Source organism: Sciurus carolinensis, chromosome 7, assembly GCF_902686445.1.
Source record: "Sciurus carolinensis chromosome 7, mSciCar1.2, whole genome shotgun sequence".
NCBI classification, from domain to species: domain Eukaryota; kingdom Metazoa; phylum Chordata; class Mammalia; order Rodentia; family Sciuridae; genus Sciurus; species Sciurus carolinensis.
Window position 1 is genome coordinate 111,762,780 of NC_062219.1, and position 16,313 is coordinate 111,779,092.

The 16,313-nt window shown below is 50.7% G+C and overlaps 1 protein-coding gene across 1 annotated transcript; it reads right to left on the minus strand.

Moving 5' to 3' along the window:
* Positions 1-3,331: 3,331 nt before the first annotated feature.
* Positions 3,332-16,063, minus strand: Capn11 (calpain 11). The gene is made up of 21 exons (XM_047559206.1): positions 15,815-16,063; positions 15,409-15,478; positions 13,616-13,734; positions 12,279-12,412; positions 11,944-12,112; positions 10,009-10,092; positions 9,830-9,915; positions 9,550-9,624; positions 9,230-9,390; positions 8,843-9,018; positions 6,720-6,731; positions 6,230-6,441; positions 5,895-5,934; positions 5,732-5,797; positions 5,591-5,648; positions 5,420-5,481; positions 4,882-4,950; positions 4,197-4,275; positions 3,992-4,108; positions 3,487-3,545; positions 3,332-3,355 (listed from the first exon to the last, which is right to left on the minus strand). Exons 1-21 carry the CDS (start codon positions 16,040-16,042, stop codon positions 3,332-3,334), a joined length of 2,100 nt encoding a protein of 699 aa, XP_047415162.1. The 5' UTR covers positions 16,043-16,063.
* Between the last annotated feature and the right edge of the window lie 250 nt (positions 16,064-16,313).

Sequence of the window (16,313 nt, forward strand, 5' to 3'; positions counted from 1 at the left end):
GTAAAGTGCCCCAGAGTTCAATCTCCAATACCACAAGACAAAACAAAACAAAACAAAAAAACAAATGTTCTGATTGACTTTTTTTTTTTCAGACTCTACAGCTGTCGCTTCTAAAGGTTGCACGGTATTCCATGGTTTTCCAGCACATCGGAGACCCTGCTTTCTCAGAGACCAGAGGATGAAGCTATGGAGTTACTTTGAGAAAGGGGAGAAGTAAGGTTGAAGTCATTCTTCCGATGCAACCTCGATCTTTATAGTAAAATTGGAGGTTGTGGAGAGGCCTCTTAGGGGAGCCGGGTGGAGGAGGGGCAGCAGCTGTGGAGAATGGCAGTTAGTCAGCAAGAGTTGAAATTTTGATTGCCAGGGGCCCAGTTGAGGTCAGCTAGCATGGCTGTGGAGGAGGCAGACTACAGAGCTTAGTTCCTTCCCCAGAAGATCTCAACTTCGAGCAGAAGTTACCCACGCCCAGAAAGGACGGAAAAGCAGGAATGTGGGGCTGCCTGCCTGTGGCTACAGATTGGCAGGAGAGAGAGAGTGGGAATGGCCTCCCAGGCCTCCCACGACAGTTCGGCTGCCGAGAGGGGCAGGAGAAGTCACTGGGATGAAGTCATTTTCCATATTTTCCACTGTATTGAAGCCTCATATTTTATTTTCCATATTTTACATTGTATATATAGCTATTGCTAATAATACGTAGTGCCAGTAACCACTCACAAGTGTCAAGAATTCTGTCATGGCATCTTGCTTGTTTGACTTTGTATCACAAGCCTCATGCCATTTGTGTTGTTTAGTTCAATGACTTGATATTTTAATATGTATTTACAATTGAATGTTTGATTCTCCCCTTTTTTTCCAGTATTGGGGTTTGAACCCAGGAGTGCTTTATCATCAAACTACATCCCCAGTCCTTTTTCAATTTTGAGATAAAGTCTCCCTAAATTGCTGAGGCTGAATTGAACTTGCAATCCTCCGGCCTCAGTCTCCTGAGTCACTGGGATTATAGCCATAAGCCACCATGCTTGGCCAGTGAGACATTTCAATACATGTGTACAATGTATAATGATTGGACGAGGGTAAGTGGAGTATTGGATGTAGCCAGAGGTAGAGCACCCCTGGGTTCAAGCCCCAGGACCACTAAAAAAAAAAGTCATACTGTACCCCATAAATATGTATAATTACCGTGTCAACTAAAAATAAAATATATTTTAAAAAATTTTTAAAGAAGTGATTCGTAGTCCTGATTTGGGAGTTTTCTGCTTCCCTCCCTCCTGGCTTGAAGTTGGCAGTGTTTCATCCTAGGTCAAGGGGTCAGCATCTTCCTGGGGTTCTGGGACTGCAGGGACCTCTCAAAAGTTCAAAAGACCTTCTAGTTTCAGGACCTCACTGCCCCACCCCGCAACTTTGTTCTTCATGGAGAGAGCTCCTCGGAGAATAGGGAAGATAAGGTGGGGAATCAAGCCTTTAAGAGGCTCCTTAGAGAGTGTCATTTATCTGTCACACTAGACAGGAGGAAGGGGACTCCTGGAGAGGCAGTGATGGCTGGTGATAATGGATGGAGTGGGCTGCTTTCTATACAAACTGACCAGGTTTGGTCTTTGAAGTCGTAAAGGAGGCAGGGATAGGTCAGTTGCAGGGAATCTGTCACCAGTTCAAAGAGGACCGGAACTCCAACAGCTCCCTCAGCATTCCAGTGGTGGGCAGTTAGGACAGAGTAGGAGGCGCTGAGCCTGCCTCAGGAGGTTGAGAAAGTGCACAGAGGCAGGAAGGATTTGGGCTCCTTTGGGAAAGGCAGGTCTCTAATTCAAGGGAGTGTGGGAGCTGTTTCTACTAATGAGTCTGAGAAGCTCACACACCCAGGACCCAGTATCCCTGCCAGAGACCAGAGGGGGAAGCCACAGAGAGATCTAGAAAGACAGAAATGTGGTTGTGGAGCTGCAGTAGAGCCTGAGGCTTCTCACTACCACCGGAAGCTGGGACTGGGAATAGGGGTTGGGGTGCATCTGGAGCAGACTCCAAGGTCAAGAACTAGTGAAACAAGGACCATCCCTCCTGTGAGGGCAATAGTTCCACAGGCAATAATTTTCTTTTCTTCTCTTCTTTCTTTCTTTCTTTCTTTCTTTTTTTTTTTTTTTTTTGGTACTGGGGACTGAACCCTGGGGCACTTAACCACTGAGCCACATCCCCAGCCCATTTTTTATATTTTTATTTTGAGAGAGAGTCTCCCTAAGTTGCTTAGAGTCTCACTAAGTTGCTTAGAGTCTCACTAAGTTGCTGAAACTGGCCTTGAACTGTGACCCTCCTGCCTCAGTCTCCCGAGCTGCAGCTGGGGTTACAGGGTTAGGGTTACAGGCATGCACCACCACACCTAGCGACAGGCAACGATTTTCTAACAATAATAACGATTTGAATCTGAACACCTTTAAGGCAGGAATGAACACTCAGTCCTCACCACTCCCAGTCTCACACCCAGGAGGTTCCTTTCATGTATGTGATATGCCTGCTGGCTGCACAGGTGTGGCATTTTGACCATTGAATTTTTGACCTTTGAAACACTGCAGTGCCACCCTTGGGGCCCGAGTTTGAGGGAGGAGAAGACACAGGTGGCTCAAGGTCTTGTGGCCCCTAACTTTGCCAGTCCTTTATAGCCTTCACTGGCAACTGGCAGTTTCCCGTTAGGGTCTCCAACCCTAACGCTGCTCCACCACCCAGTTCTTACCCTCAAAGACTGAAGCGAACTGCCCACAAATACCAACAGCGCCCCCTACTTATTGCGACAAGCTCGCCTTTCTAAGCGCTCTGGGGAAGTGGGGTGCTATCATCTTGTGGGGAAGAGAGCTATCCGACTCCTCTTTGGTGTTGGGGAAGTGACTTGTGTCCTCGCTAGTCTTTTCCTGGTGTCGAGACACAGAGAGGGGGAGTCCAGTGGCATGTGCTGTTTATTATAACAACGTCCACGGGTGAGGGAAAGGAGAGCGAGGCTGTGCCACTGGAGGACCGGGTCAGCCTGCAGGTGTCAGTGGACAGGAAGCGTGGAGGGCACCAAGTGGCTCAAGCGCCCTCCCTATCCTCGGCCTTCTCACACAGGGGAACACGGGGAGGCCCAACTTAAGTCTTAGTAAAATATACTGAGAGTCTGAGATTGCGGGGTTAATCCAGCTACTAGAAGCCGGCGGGGGGAAAAGAGCGCCCCTTTGAGCAGCAAAGCGAGGGCGGAGTAAACACGGCATCTGGGTCCAGGAGACAAGAGAGCTGAGGGCGGCAAGGAGCACCCCACCCTGCTCGGCCAGAACCCCGGCTGGCGAAGGGAGGGAGCCAGGTTCCAGCGGCGAGTCTACGTCAAGGTCACGGTCAGCCACTGCAGAAGAGAAGAGCAAACCAGGACGAGCGGAGGCCGGGAAGCCCGGGACGTGGCCGAGTGGGCGGGGACAGAGGCTGGTGGGCGGGACCATGGGGCCGGAACATCCCTTCCCACTCCTCCCCACGTACCTGCTCCAAGTCCAAGCGAATATAGCCAGTATTCTTGGGATCCTTGGTGAGAAAGAAGACTGTTTCAGGAAGGAGGTGGGAGAGAGGGGTTGAGAGCCGTCAGTGGTTTAAAAGACCCACTTCCAACAGGATAGAAGGTCAGAAAGTGCTTAAGAAGTTGTTCCTTGTTGCTTCCCAGATAAACCCCTGACCCGGTGTGGAATGAATCATCACAACTCATATATCCTTGCTAGAAGCCAGATCTAGTTCTGAGTGCTTTCCATGGCTCCACTCCGTTTACTCTGCACCTCCGTTCCTGTACCATTATCATCCACATTTGATAGAGCAGGGCATGGAGGCACAAATCACAGCGCCAGCAAGGTGTGGAACTGGCATTGGAACTGGGGCCATGTGCGTCTGACCTGGGGTGGGGAGTTGTTCTGGAGCTGCTTTTCTCAGGGTGAATGTGTGGGAGAGGGCCAGTGTCCCTAACCTAGGCTGGGCAGTGGGCAGGTGCTTAACTCACAGTACATGGCCTTCAGCTTCGTGAAGCAGCTGATGAAGCTATCAAATTCCACCATCATGTTATCATCTGCATACCTAGCCACTAGCACCTGCATCACCTTGTTGTTCAGCCTTATACCTAGGAGAGAGAAGTTGGGGAGAGGTGAGTCCTGGGCTCTGCACAAGGCATCTCCCAGCCCTTACACCCTTTCTTGTCCCCTGGCTACCTGCTTTCTCAATTGCCAAGCGCATCTCATAGGAGTTCAAGTTGCCTGACTGGTCCTCATCACACTCTCGGAAGATGTCCTGAAGACAGATGTGATAGGGTCATGCGCATAGCATTGGTTGAAACCAAGAAATACTGCAGTACAGTTGGCAATAGTTGCTCAAGCTCCTGAGTCCCCCACATTGCCCCGCCCACTGTGGGCTTCCAATATTTCTATTATCTAGTGACTAAGGTGCTAATTCCAAGCATAGCAGGGGGCCTCTGATACAGCAGCTCAGGTTTTCTGCAGGCATCCTTCAACACTGGCTGACACCTGGGCTATCCTGGTTAGTAAACAATGTGATAGCTAATACATCAGCACTCCAAGACCTTCTCCTGTGGTCAGAGGCTCCAGGTCTAGCTTTATTCCTGCTAGTCCCCACTCCTCTTTTTAACCACTGAGCCACATCCCCAGCCCCCATTTTTTTTTTTTTTTTTTTTTTTTTTTGTATTTTAGTTAGAGACAGGGTCTTGCTGAGTTGCTCAGGGCCTTGCTAAATTGCTGTGGCTGGCTTTGAACTTGTTATCCTCCTGCCTCAGCCTCCCAGGTCACTGGGATTACAGGTGTGGACCACTGTGCCCAGCCCCACTTCTCTTGAGGACCCCCTTTCCTGATTCCCACAGGCTGTCCTTCTAGAGCCCTTTACCGTCCATTTCTTGATTTTTTTCCATAGGACATAGAACTCCAGAAGCCCCAGCTTTCCAGAGTCATTTTTCTGGGGGAGTAGTCAAGGATAGCAGAGTGATAGAGGGAGTGAAGCCTGCACCTTAGGGCAGGGAAGCAGAGAGGCATTGAATGGTAGTAGCCATAAAAATCGGCATTTTTTTTTTTTTTTTTTGGTACCAGAGATTGAACCCAGAGGAGCTTAAAGCCACTGAGTCACATCTCCTGCCCTTTTTATTTACTTTTTATTTAGAGACAGGGTCTTGCTAGTTGCTTAGGGCCTCACTAAATTACCAAGGCTGGCTTCAAACTTGTGATCCTCCTGCCTCAGCCTCCAGAGCCGCTGGGATTATAGATAGGCATGGGCCACCATGCCTGGCAGAAGTGGCATCTTTTCCTAACCCTATCACAAAGAAGGCCATGGCTGGCCAGAGAGGTTGCCATCTCTAGGTCAGGCTTGACGGGTAGAGGACAGGCGTGGGAGAACACCAGATAGGACCACCCACTAGATAGGAAGATACATCCATGAGGTTGATCATACGGCGACAAGCGTCCAAGCCAAAGCCCTGGATCTTGTATTTGACTGTGAGGGAGGGAAGGGATAGGAAGAAAAGATAGAATGAATGGGATGTAGTTGGAGATCGGGCAGAATATGTGGGGGAAGGGCTGCGAGGGTGGGAGTGGAGACTCACATTTGAAAGCCATTCTGTTGAGCAATTTCTGTAGCTCATAATGGTCTATTTCTTTGTCCTAGGAAAGAGGACAGGAAACTCCTGCTCTGGCCCCTTCCGCCCCCAGCCACGCTCCTTCAACCTCAACCCATGCTCTCTCACCTCGCCTGCCACTGTCTCAAACAAATGTATGAAGTCCTCATCTATGTCCTTCTTAGAGACGCTTTCCTGCAGGAAGGGAGTAGGAAAGGGATGCAGTCCAGAAAATTCTTTGATACCCCCCATGTGTTTCCTTCCAACCTCCAGTTCCATGGCCTCCCCTCACCTCCTGGAGAAGCTCTTCATAGTTGAATCCATCCATTTCCCTGGGAGAAAGGGAGTGAAAGCTTGGGGGTTACCAGAGGTGGGGGAACAGATTTGCAGTGGGATCTGGGGGAGGTCATGTTGCATATTCAAAGCAACATGTAACAGCTCCATGGGATCTAGATTCTAGGTCTAGTTCTGGTTCTACTACTAACTGGGACTTCAGCTGCTGATGCTTCAGTTTTCCTGACTATAAAATAGGGACAATGTGGAGGAGGACCAGATGACAGCTCCTCAAGCTTGATATCCCACAGTTCTTGATCAGGAGACCTAGAAACGGTGAGGTACGACCCTTACCAGGACTGGCTGTGCTTCTCCGTGAAGACGCGCAGCAGGAAGTCGGCTTCTTTGTGTGGCTCGAAGGTAGAGGGAATAATGATGTATTGCCCTGGAGGCAACCGGAGGTGGCTGCTCACCTCCCGTGAGTTGATGAAGGTCTCTGAGAAGCCACTGTCCTGATTCTTCTTGAAGAAATCCTTCTTCAAGTGCACATCCCGGACGTTCTGTAACTACATGTGCGATGGAGGTGGGTGCAGGACTGGCATGGGAGAGCAGGGAGACAGGATCCCCCGAGGCAAGCAGCCTGATGGGCAGTGGGGGGTAGGACATCCTCCAAAGACCATGCAACCCTGGGATGGTCTCTTCCTCACTCCCACCAGGGCCTCAAGGGGCTGGGATCCTAACCCAGTGTTTCTCAGAGCATTTTACCAAATCCCACCCCTTGGCAAAACACATGCAGGGGGCAGGGTTCATGGCCCAGGAACAAGCCCCAAGTCTTCTTCTGTACCTCCTTTGGGACCTGGGAAGGAGAGAGAGAGGAGATTCAGATCCTGAGAGAGCTCAGGCCTGCAGAACCAGGTGGAGTGTGCAGTGTGTGTGTGTGCATGTGGGGGGCTCTGACAGCATCAAGAATCCATCGTATTTGACTGGGAGTGGTGGCGCATGCCTGTGATCCCAGTGGCTCAGGAGGCTGAAGCAGCAGGACCGGGGGTTCCAAGCCGGCCTCAGCAACTTAGCCAGGCCCTAAGAAACTCAGTGAGATAAATAAAACACAAAAAAGGACTAGGGATGTGGTTCAGTGGTTAGGTGCCCTGGGTTCAATCCCAGGTACCAAAAAAAAAAAAAGTCATATTTGGATTGTAAATAATAATTTACACAATGTTTGGCCAAGGTAGATTTGTGTGTGTGTGTGTTTGTGGTGCTGGGGAGTGAACCCAGTGTCCTGAGCATGGTAGGTAAGTGTTTACCACTGACCCGTATGCTTGTTTTTTTTGTTGTTGTTTTTTGGGTACAGGGATTGAACTCAGGGGCACTCGACCACTGAGCCACATCCCCAAAACGATTTTGTATTTTATTTAGAGACAGGGTCTCACTGAGTTGCTTAGTGCCTTGCTGTTGCTGAGTCTGGCCTTGAACTCTCGACCTTCCTACCTCAGCCTCCTAAACTACTGGGATTACAGGCATGCGCCACCGTGCCTGGCTGTGTGCTTGTTTTTTAAGACAAGGTCTTGAATGTGTGGATTCAAGTGATCCTCCCACCTCAGCCTCCTGAGTAGCAGATGGCACATACCATCACACCTAGCTCCAAATAAATTTGTAAAAAGATGAGTTAAATCAAGCTCGATACAGCAGGTTGCTAGGTGCAATGGCATGTGTCTGTAATCCCATGTACTCAGGAGGCTGAGGCAAGAGGATTGTGAGTTCTAGGCCAGCCTGAGCAACTTAGCCAGACCTTGCCTCAAAATAAAAAATGAAAAGGGGTGGAGATGTAGCTCAGTGGTAGACTATTACTGGGTTCAGTACCGAGTACCAAAAAATAAATAAACAAACGAATAGCTACAGTGGGTTGCCGCTATGGTCTGAGTGTTTGCCCAAACTCATGTTGAAACTTAATCCCCAAGGTTATGTGTTAATGGCATTTGGAGTTGGGGCCTTTGAGAGGTAATTAGGATTCGATTAAGTCACAGAGTCCCATGATGGCATGAGTGGCACTGTTAGTAGGGGAAGAGAGATCTAAGCTAGCAAGCCCTCTGCCATGTCATGACCCTGCAGGAACACCTTCAACAGGTGCTGAGCAGATGCTGATACCATGCTCTTGGACCTCTTTTCTTTATGAATCACCCAGTCTATGGTATTCAATTATAACAACGAAAACCAAACTAGGACTGTGGCTTTGCTGCATGTAGTATCAGCACCTTTAATATGCTCATGTGTACTGTAGAGCTCTCAGCAGAGCAGAGACTTCCCTGATCTTTTGCCCTCCTTCTTCTTCTCTCCTCTCTCCTCCGTCTCCTTCTCTTCCTCCCTCTTTCTTTTGCAATGCTGGAAATGGAGCCCAGGACCTACCACATGTTTTTGCTCATTATTGAACCCTGGAGATTGGACAGTGATTTGGCACATAGTAGGTGCTCCATGAATACTTGTCGAATATAGAATGACCAAATGGCCATTTCTAGAATTTTGCAAAGCATGATTGGTCCTAGGAAACACCTGTCATGGATTTGTCTTAGCCCTTGGAGCGAGTGCTCTTGGTGGGGCAACTGAGGACAGTTGCAGAGTGAGAAGTCTCTAGTATCTGGGAATCCGGACACAGGCTTTGCCTCTGATCCTGGGATGTGTGAGCTTGTACAAGTGACCTCACCGCTCTGGCCCTCCATCCCCTTCCTCCTCTTTAAGAGTGTTAGCATTGTAAGGCCTTTGGAGAAGCGCCTGCCACAGAGGAAGTGCTAGCTAGGTCTGATACATAAACAAATCTGGGGAAAGAAACAGCGGCTGGAGAGCCATGCTTCTGGGGCTATTGGAACCTGTTCCACTCTCAGGCGGGGGGTGGCCCTGAAGAAGAAGGGTCTTAAAGGGAGGAAGCCAGGGGTGAGGGAGCAAGAGTAGCTGGGTGACTAGCAGGGCACCCACTGAGAAGATGACAAAGCCAATGGTGTGCAGCTGGATTCCCTGGGGCCGGGCATGCCGCCAGTTCTTCTGCATCAGGGCCACCAGGCAGGTGCAGACTGCATCCTCCTCAAGGTCATCCTCTGGGTCATCCTCCTCCGGGAGATAGATCTTAAACTGGGGGTTGGTCCAGAATGTGTCTGTGGAGGAAGTGGTTTTGCTGGGACAGTGTCTTGACCCTGACCTTCCCGGGATGGACCAAGCTTCCCCAGTTGTGAACCTGCCTCCTTTACAGGCGGATGTTGGGATTGGCCCCTGACCTTATGCACCTGGCCCATGACCTTGTGCCCAGACCTGGGTTATGCTGAGTGTGGCCCACGATCACTTCCTGCCCCCGAGACCCCTCCCTACCAGGGTTGTTCCTGCAGCCCCCCGCAGTGCTGCCCCTCCTCCAGCTGCCCTCGTAGAAGGTGGTGTGCCAGTAGCGCTTGTGGTCCCCAGAGAGCGCGTCGGGGGTGAGGTTGCAGATCTCCAGGAGGGTGAAGTTGTTCATGAAGTCGTGGTAAGATATCCTGCAGCGGGTATGATGGTGCCCGTCAGCGTACACCCACACCCGTGAGCACCGAGGGCCCCAGAACCTCCCCATGGGAGGCACGGGGGGGGGGGAGGGTGCCAGGGGAGTTGGGGGTGGGGCATGGGGGGGGTCAGAAGTGCCCCTAAGCCACGCCCACCAGAACTCCCCATCCTCCTTCTTGTGCAGCAGCTGTACCCGGAGGCTGGCATCCACCTCGTCCCACTCCCAGGATCTGCAGGAGAGAAGGCAGCAGCCGGAGAGGGGTGGGCAGGCCTCCCATGGGACTCCCTCGCCCACCCCTGGGGTCCCAATCTACGTGCAGCACCTTCAGGGAGGGCCTTGCCCTGGCTCATAGTCAGGACACGCGTCAGTCCCTCACTGCTTTACTCATGGGTCTGCTGTGATCTCTGTCCCCCACCTGGGTCACAGGCACCTACTCGTCACTCCAGGCTCCATTCCACTCAACCCTGCCCCAGGGATTCTGGATCCGAATCAGTGTTTCCATCTTGCCCCTGTAGCGGACCTGGGGGAAGGCATGACAGGTCAGGGGCATGGGTCAGGAGAGCGGGTTCTTCCTCCTTGCTGTTCTCAGGTGGGGCTGATTGCCAGGACTCACATCCTCAAGGCCGGTCACGGCGTAAGCATGTCCTCTCACTAGCATCCTGTGAGTCATGGATTCCAGCTCACTATCACTGGTGACCTACAGGACAGAGGGGAAGGGAAGGCATTCAGGATCTGGACTGGGGCACCCTCAGAAAGGTAAGAACTCTCTGGGTTCCTTTTTTTGGTACTGGGTATTGAACCCAAGGGTGCCCAACCACTTAGCTATGTCCCCAGTCCTTTTTTATATTTTATTTAGGGACAGGGTTTCACTGAGTTGCTAAGTGCCTCGATAATATGCTGAGGCTGCCTTTGAACTCATGATCCTCCTGCCTCAGCCTCCTGAGTTGCTGGGATTATAGGTGTGCCCCATTGTGCCTGGCCCTTGGGTTCTTTTTTCTTAAAAATTAAACTTTATATTTCAAAGTAATTATAGATTAACGTAAGTAATACAGAGAGACCCGTAGTAACATCTTGCAAAACTGTACAATGTCAAACCAGGATGTTGCCATTGATGCAATCCGTCAACCTTGCACGACTTTCCCTAGTCTTACTGGAACTCGCTGTGTGTGTCCCGTGCAGTTTTCTCAAGCATGTGGTTTTGTGTACCCACCACCACAGTCAAGTGCAGAACATTTCCTTCACTGTAAGCAGCCTTCATGTTGCTTATAACCACACCCACCTCTTCTCAGGACTCCCTGTCCTAGCCAACGACAATCACAAACCTATTCTCCATTTCTATTATTTTGTCATTTCAAGAATGTCATATAGTGGAGCTGGGTGTGGTGGCACACCCCTGTAATCCTAGCAATTTGGGAGGCTCTGGCAGGAGGATCACAAGTTCGAGGCCAGTCTCAGCAGCTTAGTGAGACTGTCTCAAAATAAAAATATAAAAAGGGCTGGGGAAGTAGCTCGGTGGTAAATTGCCCTTGGGTTCAGTTCCCAGTGCAAAAAAAGAAAAAGAATGTCATGTAAATGGAATCATGCATTCAGCGTGCAACCTTTCGGAGTTGACTTATTTTCATTCAGCGTGAGTCTCTTGAGAGCCATGTTAGCTGCTGCAGATATCAATAGTTTGTTTCTTTTTACTGCTGAGTGGTATCTCATGGTGTGTAATCACCACAGGTCATCTAACCATTCACCTGCTGAAGGACTAGATTGATTGCCATTTTTACTACTATGAATAAAGTTGACCTAAGCATTTGTGTGTAGGGCTTTGTGTGGACCCAAATCTTCATTTCTCTGTGATAAATGCCCAAGAATGTGATTGCTACGTCACATGGTAGCACTCTGGGTTCATTCATTTATTTAAATAAGTATTTATTGGGTGCCTATTGCATGGTAGGTCTTGTCCAAAGTCCCAGGGTCCAACCGTGGATGATGACACACAAGGTCACTACCCCTATGCAATGTGAACACTGTCTGAAGATGAGCTATGAATAGACACAGAGGTAAGCAAGATGTTTCAGGTCACAGTACAAAGTAGAAGCCCTGCATGGTGGCCCATGCCTACAATCCAGAGGTCAGGAGGTGGAGGCAGGAGGATTTCAAGTTCAAAGCCAATCTTAGTAACTTAGTGAGGCCTTGTCTCAAAACAAAAACAAAAACAAAAACAAAAACAAAACAAAATAACAACAATCACAGCAAAACCCTTGGCAAGGCCTAAACAACTCAGCAAGACCCTGTCTCTAAATAAAAAATTAAAAGGTCTCGGGATGTGGTTCAATGGTTGAGCACCCCTGAATTCAGTTTCTGGTGGCCCACCAAAACAAAAACTAAAACAAAGTGGAAAGTGCATCTATGGGGAGTCATGGAAAGCTAGCCTGAGAAAGGGGCGGCTGAACTGAAAAGTGAGTGAGAAGCTAGTCATGCAAGTATCTGGGGAAAGAGCCTTCCAGGTGAAAGCAGCAACAGGTGCAAAGGCCCTGAGGCAGGCCTGAGCTTGGCTTACTTCAATGGAGCAACCCATGAGGGAGGATCGCTCCACGGCCTTCCTAAGGAGCCTCAGCATGTTATTAGGGGGCCTCAGGAGATTAAGGCTCTGGGCCACTCCACCAGTGAAGTCCTCGAAGCCCTCCATGGTGCTCCCCCCCGCCAGTGCTTCGTAGGACCCGCTCAACCTGTGGGTACAGAAATGGGAGTGTGAGGAGGTGGTGAGGGAGGGAGGGACAGCCTGCTATCCACAACCTCCCCCACCGCCCCAACGTCTCTTTCTCTGCCTGTGGCTGCCCACTGGAGGGCAGCTGGTGGGCAGGGCAAGTCCCTCCGAGGGCTCAGGGCACTCACTTGGCATATGCTTTCTCCAGCAGGGCGCTCCAGAACTCAGCGCGCTCGGAGGAGTGCACGAACACCAGCTTGTCATTCTTGGTGGGCAGGCGGTCATCCACCACCACGTCCATCCACTGCCCAAACTGCCAGATCTGTGGGTACCAAGGCGGGCTCAGCGGGGCAGGGGCAGCTCCATCTCTTGTCCCGGTGCCCAGGGCTCTGTACACACACACACACACACCACACACACACACACCACACACACACATACCACACACACGCACGCACACACACGCACACACACACCACACACGCACACACATGCACACGCACATGCACACACACCACACATGCACACACACACACACACGCCACACCCACACCACACACACACACACACACACACACACACACACACACACACACACACGGGAATCCTGTCATCTGAGCGCCTCCTAGTGGCCAGGCCCAGTGACACATCAGCCTTGGAGCCCCACTCCCTGGAAAGACTGAACAGTGAAGGAAAGGCTGAGAAAATCTTGAGTCCCCACCCCCAGCCTCCTCGCTGTCCTGCCTGGCCTCCAGGTGACTCCATGACCTTTTGACCAAAGGCCCGCCTCTGAAAATGGGAAGCTTTACTAGGGTCTCTGAGATCTTAACATCTCCTACTATTCTTTTTTTTTTTTTTTTTTTTTTTTTGTATTTTTTTAGTGGCAGATGGACCCAATACCTTTACTTATTTACTTTTATGTGGTGCTGAGAATCGAACCCAGTGCCTCACAGGTGCTAGGCGCATGCTCTACCACTGAGCCACAAGCCCAGCCCCAGAATCTCCTATTCTTCAAAATATTTTATGACATGTGTTATTGTCCACGTGTTACTAAGGGGCATATCACAAAAATTAAGTGATGGAGACCACTGACATCACACACACACACACACACACACACACACACACACTCATCACATGTATACACAAACAATAAGAGGGAGAGAAGGACAATGGAGAAGGAGAACCACAAATTGGTAACCATTTTCTTTGGGGACTTAAACAATTAGCCTACACAATTTCTTTCATGAGCAGACACTTCTGTGATAATCAGGCCAAAAGCCACCCCAATTAACGTTATTTTTGAAAGAGAAAATAAAAGCGCACAACTTAGCAAGATCCCAAAAAGATCCCAAAATAAAAAATAAGAAAAAGGGCTGGAATCCCCAGTACCACAATAAATACACACATACGAATTCTCTCTCCCTCTCGCCCCCTCCCTCTTTCCCTCTGTCTCTGTCTCTGTCTCTCTCTCTCTCACACACACACCTCACAAAGCAATTCAGGTTCTCAGACTGCCCCTCACCTGAAAATGGAAGATGCCAGCATAGTTCTTCCTGAAGCTCTGGTCCCTGGGCACCACTCGGTACAGCAGTTTGGGATACGTGGTAAGGGAGCCAATGGCGGCCAGCAGCCAGCAGTCCCCTGAAAGGCAGGCAGAGCTTTTCCCCTTGAGCACCCACATGTGCGGGTAGATCCCTGAGTCTACGCCCTGGGGGGCAGGAATTTGGTCCTGTGCACCCCACTTCCAGCAGAGCCGCCTTTCCTCAGCCCTCCACTGAAGAGCGCTGGGGAAGGAGGCGAATGGGGTCACCAGGGGCATCTGGCTTTGGGAGGTGAACTCCCACCCCTGTTCTCTTCTGTAGGAGAGTCGCAAGTTGGAGCCCTAAGCTTGTTTTGGGGTGTTTGGGGAGGAGGTATTATTTATTGTTCTCAGATCTTGCTCCCCTCCCTGGGACCGCTTTCTTTGGGAGAGTGTCAACATGCTCCCTCTGACGCATCCTGTCACCTTTCCCACTGCCCCACTCCCACCCTCTGAGCACACTGGTGACAAGGGCTCGAGATGTTTCTCCCTCATGTCACCCTCATTCTGTGGAGACCCAGAGGTTCCGTTTGTACCTTAGCAAATTCCCTAGGACTAGCCGTGCCTGGGGCACAGGGCAGTGTCTGTGGCCTGAGGCTTGATTTAAAGGGAGCCTGTGGGAGGACAGCTCCATGAGTCACCTGCTGCCATCTGCCTCCTGGGTTCAGCCCTCACTAGTGGGCCAGGAAGCAGGTGGTGCCTGGGTGGGCACCCTGGGCCAGGCTGAGCTTGAGGGCACTGGCAGAGCTCTGTGATTACCAGGGATCTCCCAGCTTCCTGGAGGGAGGCAGAGGACAGGAAGAAAGGCCACGTACGCTGCAGACCCACCAGCACGAGGGTGCCAGGGAAAGTGAATCTGATACCCCTCCAGCCCAGTGAGCTGCAGAGGCAGCTGTGGGGCCTGAGGTCTCCTTGGACTCTACCCTGGCCACACCCTGCCTTTTTCTCTGCCACAAGTGGGGACAGACTTCATTCCTAGGGGAAGCCAACCCTGTTCTCATCCCTAAAGAGGCAACGAGGGGTTTGGAGGAAACTGGGACAGGGCCAGGCTTAGGAAGGAAGACCTGTCCATGCAGTCTGAGGGACAGTGAGTCAGATGGAATCAATTCTCCCTTATTTGATGCCCGAATTGAGAAGGTTCTAGCACCTGCAGAGGTTTGAAAACCTGTCCATAAATGTTTGGCTATCCTTCCCTCAAAAAAGATGGTACCTAATTCTCATCCTCTTGAATGTGGACCAGATTCAGGGCTTGCTTCCAATGAATGGAGGTTACACTGTGTGACTCCTGATACTAGGTCATAAAAGGTCCTATGGCTTCCTCCTTGTTCTCTCTTGGATCACTAACTTTGATCCCATGCTGTGTGGACTTTCAAGCAAACCCACGAGGAGCCAAATGGTGAGGGACAGAGGCCCCCTGCCAATAGCCAGTAAGGCACTGAGCCTCCTGCTGGGTGAGGGCACCATCTTGGAAGTGACCACCAGACTCAGGGAACCCTCAGAGGAACACAGCAGGTCCAGTCAGACCTGCCTACCTATCCTGTCTTGGAATTCCTGACCCACAGAAACTGAATTAAGAAACGCCTCTTCTTGTTTTTAGTTCACTAAGTCTTGGGCAATTCATTATGATCAATATATTACCCCCACATACCCCCAAACCCAGACTGCAGTAGGTATCCCCACCAACCCTCTTTCCTGACCTCTCTGCAATAGAGACCAGCTTCCTGTCCCCGACTCACCGAGTATCCCCTGGCAGATGTCTGTGGGAGAGACCCCATTTGCGATAAATTGGGGGTTGCTTGCGATCTCCTGCAGTGAAGGAACAAAGGTGTCAGGGGGCCCAGGACACCTGCTCCCTGCCCCCCTCACACCTTTACTGGGGACTGAGGTTCCCTCCAAGTCCTAGGGGAATAAATAAGTGAAGGAAGGGGGAGGTGCAGGACCCGCTGAACATGGCTCGACTGTGGTAACAGAACTCGGTGGGTGACCTCCCAAGGGTAATCTGGGAGGTTTGGCTGAAGCGTGTTCAGAACAGTCCCCAGCTCTGATGGAGGTGGAACCCAGGGGTCAGGATAAGGTGGTGTGGGGGCCTGGAGATGAGAAAAGCCCCCTCCCATGAGCCCACACCTTCCCCACAGTGCCCACCTTCGGCCGCTGCCACAAGATATTCTGCACTTTTCTGGAGTTGGGACCCAGTTCCTTGAAGCCTATGGAACTGGGTATCGCAGGGAATATGGGGTCTTCAAACAGCTCGCCCATGCTCAGGCAGTCTGTTTGCAGCTCCTCAAAGTCCTGATTCCTGTAGTTTTGGGCATTGTCGTGTTGGCCGACACCCTTGGCTTTGAGTCGATTGTGGTTTATGTGAGCGACCATTCCCTTATTAATATAACTGGTCTCTGCTCAATAATAAAAAGACAGAAAATCTAATTATAAATGCAATAGGTATTTTTTAGAAGAGCTACAAATGATCAATAGTCGCATGAAAAAAAAGCTCAGCAACATTCATCATCAGGGAAACTCCAAGTCAAGACCACAGTGAGGGCCAACCTCACACCCACTAGGTGGCTGTAGCAGTAGAAGAGAGAGAAAATGACAAGTGCTGGTGGGGACGTGGAGAAATTGGAGCCTCGCGTGCTGCCGGTGG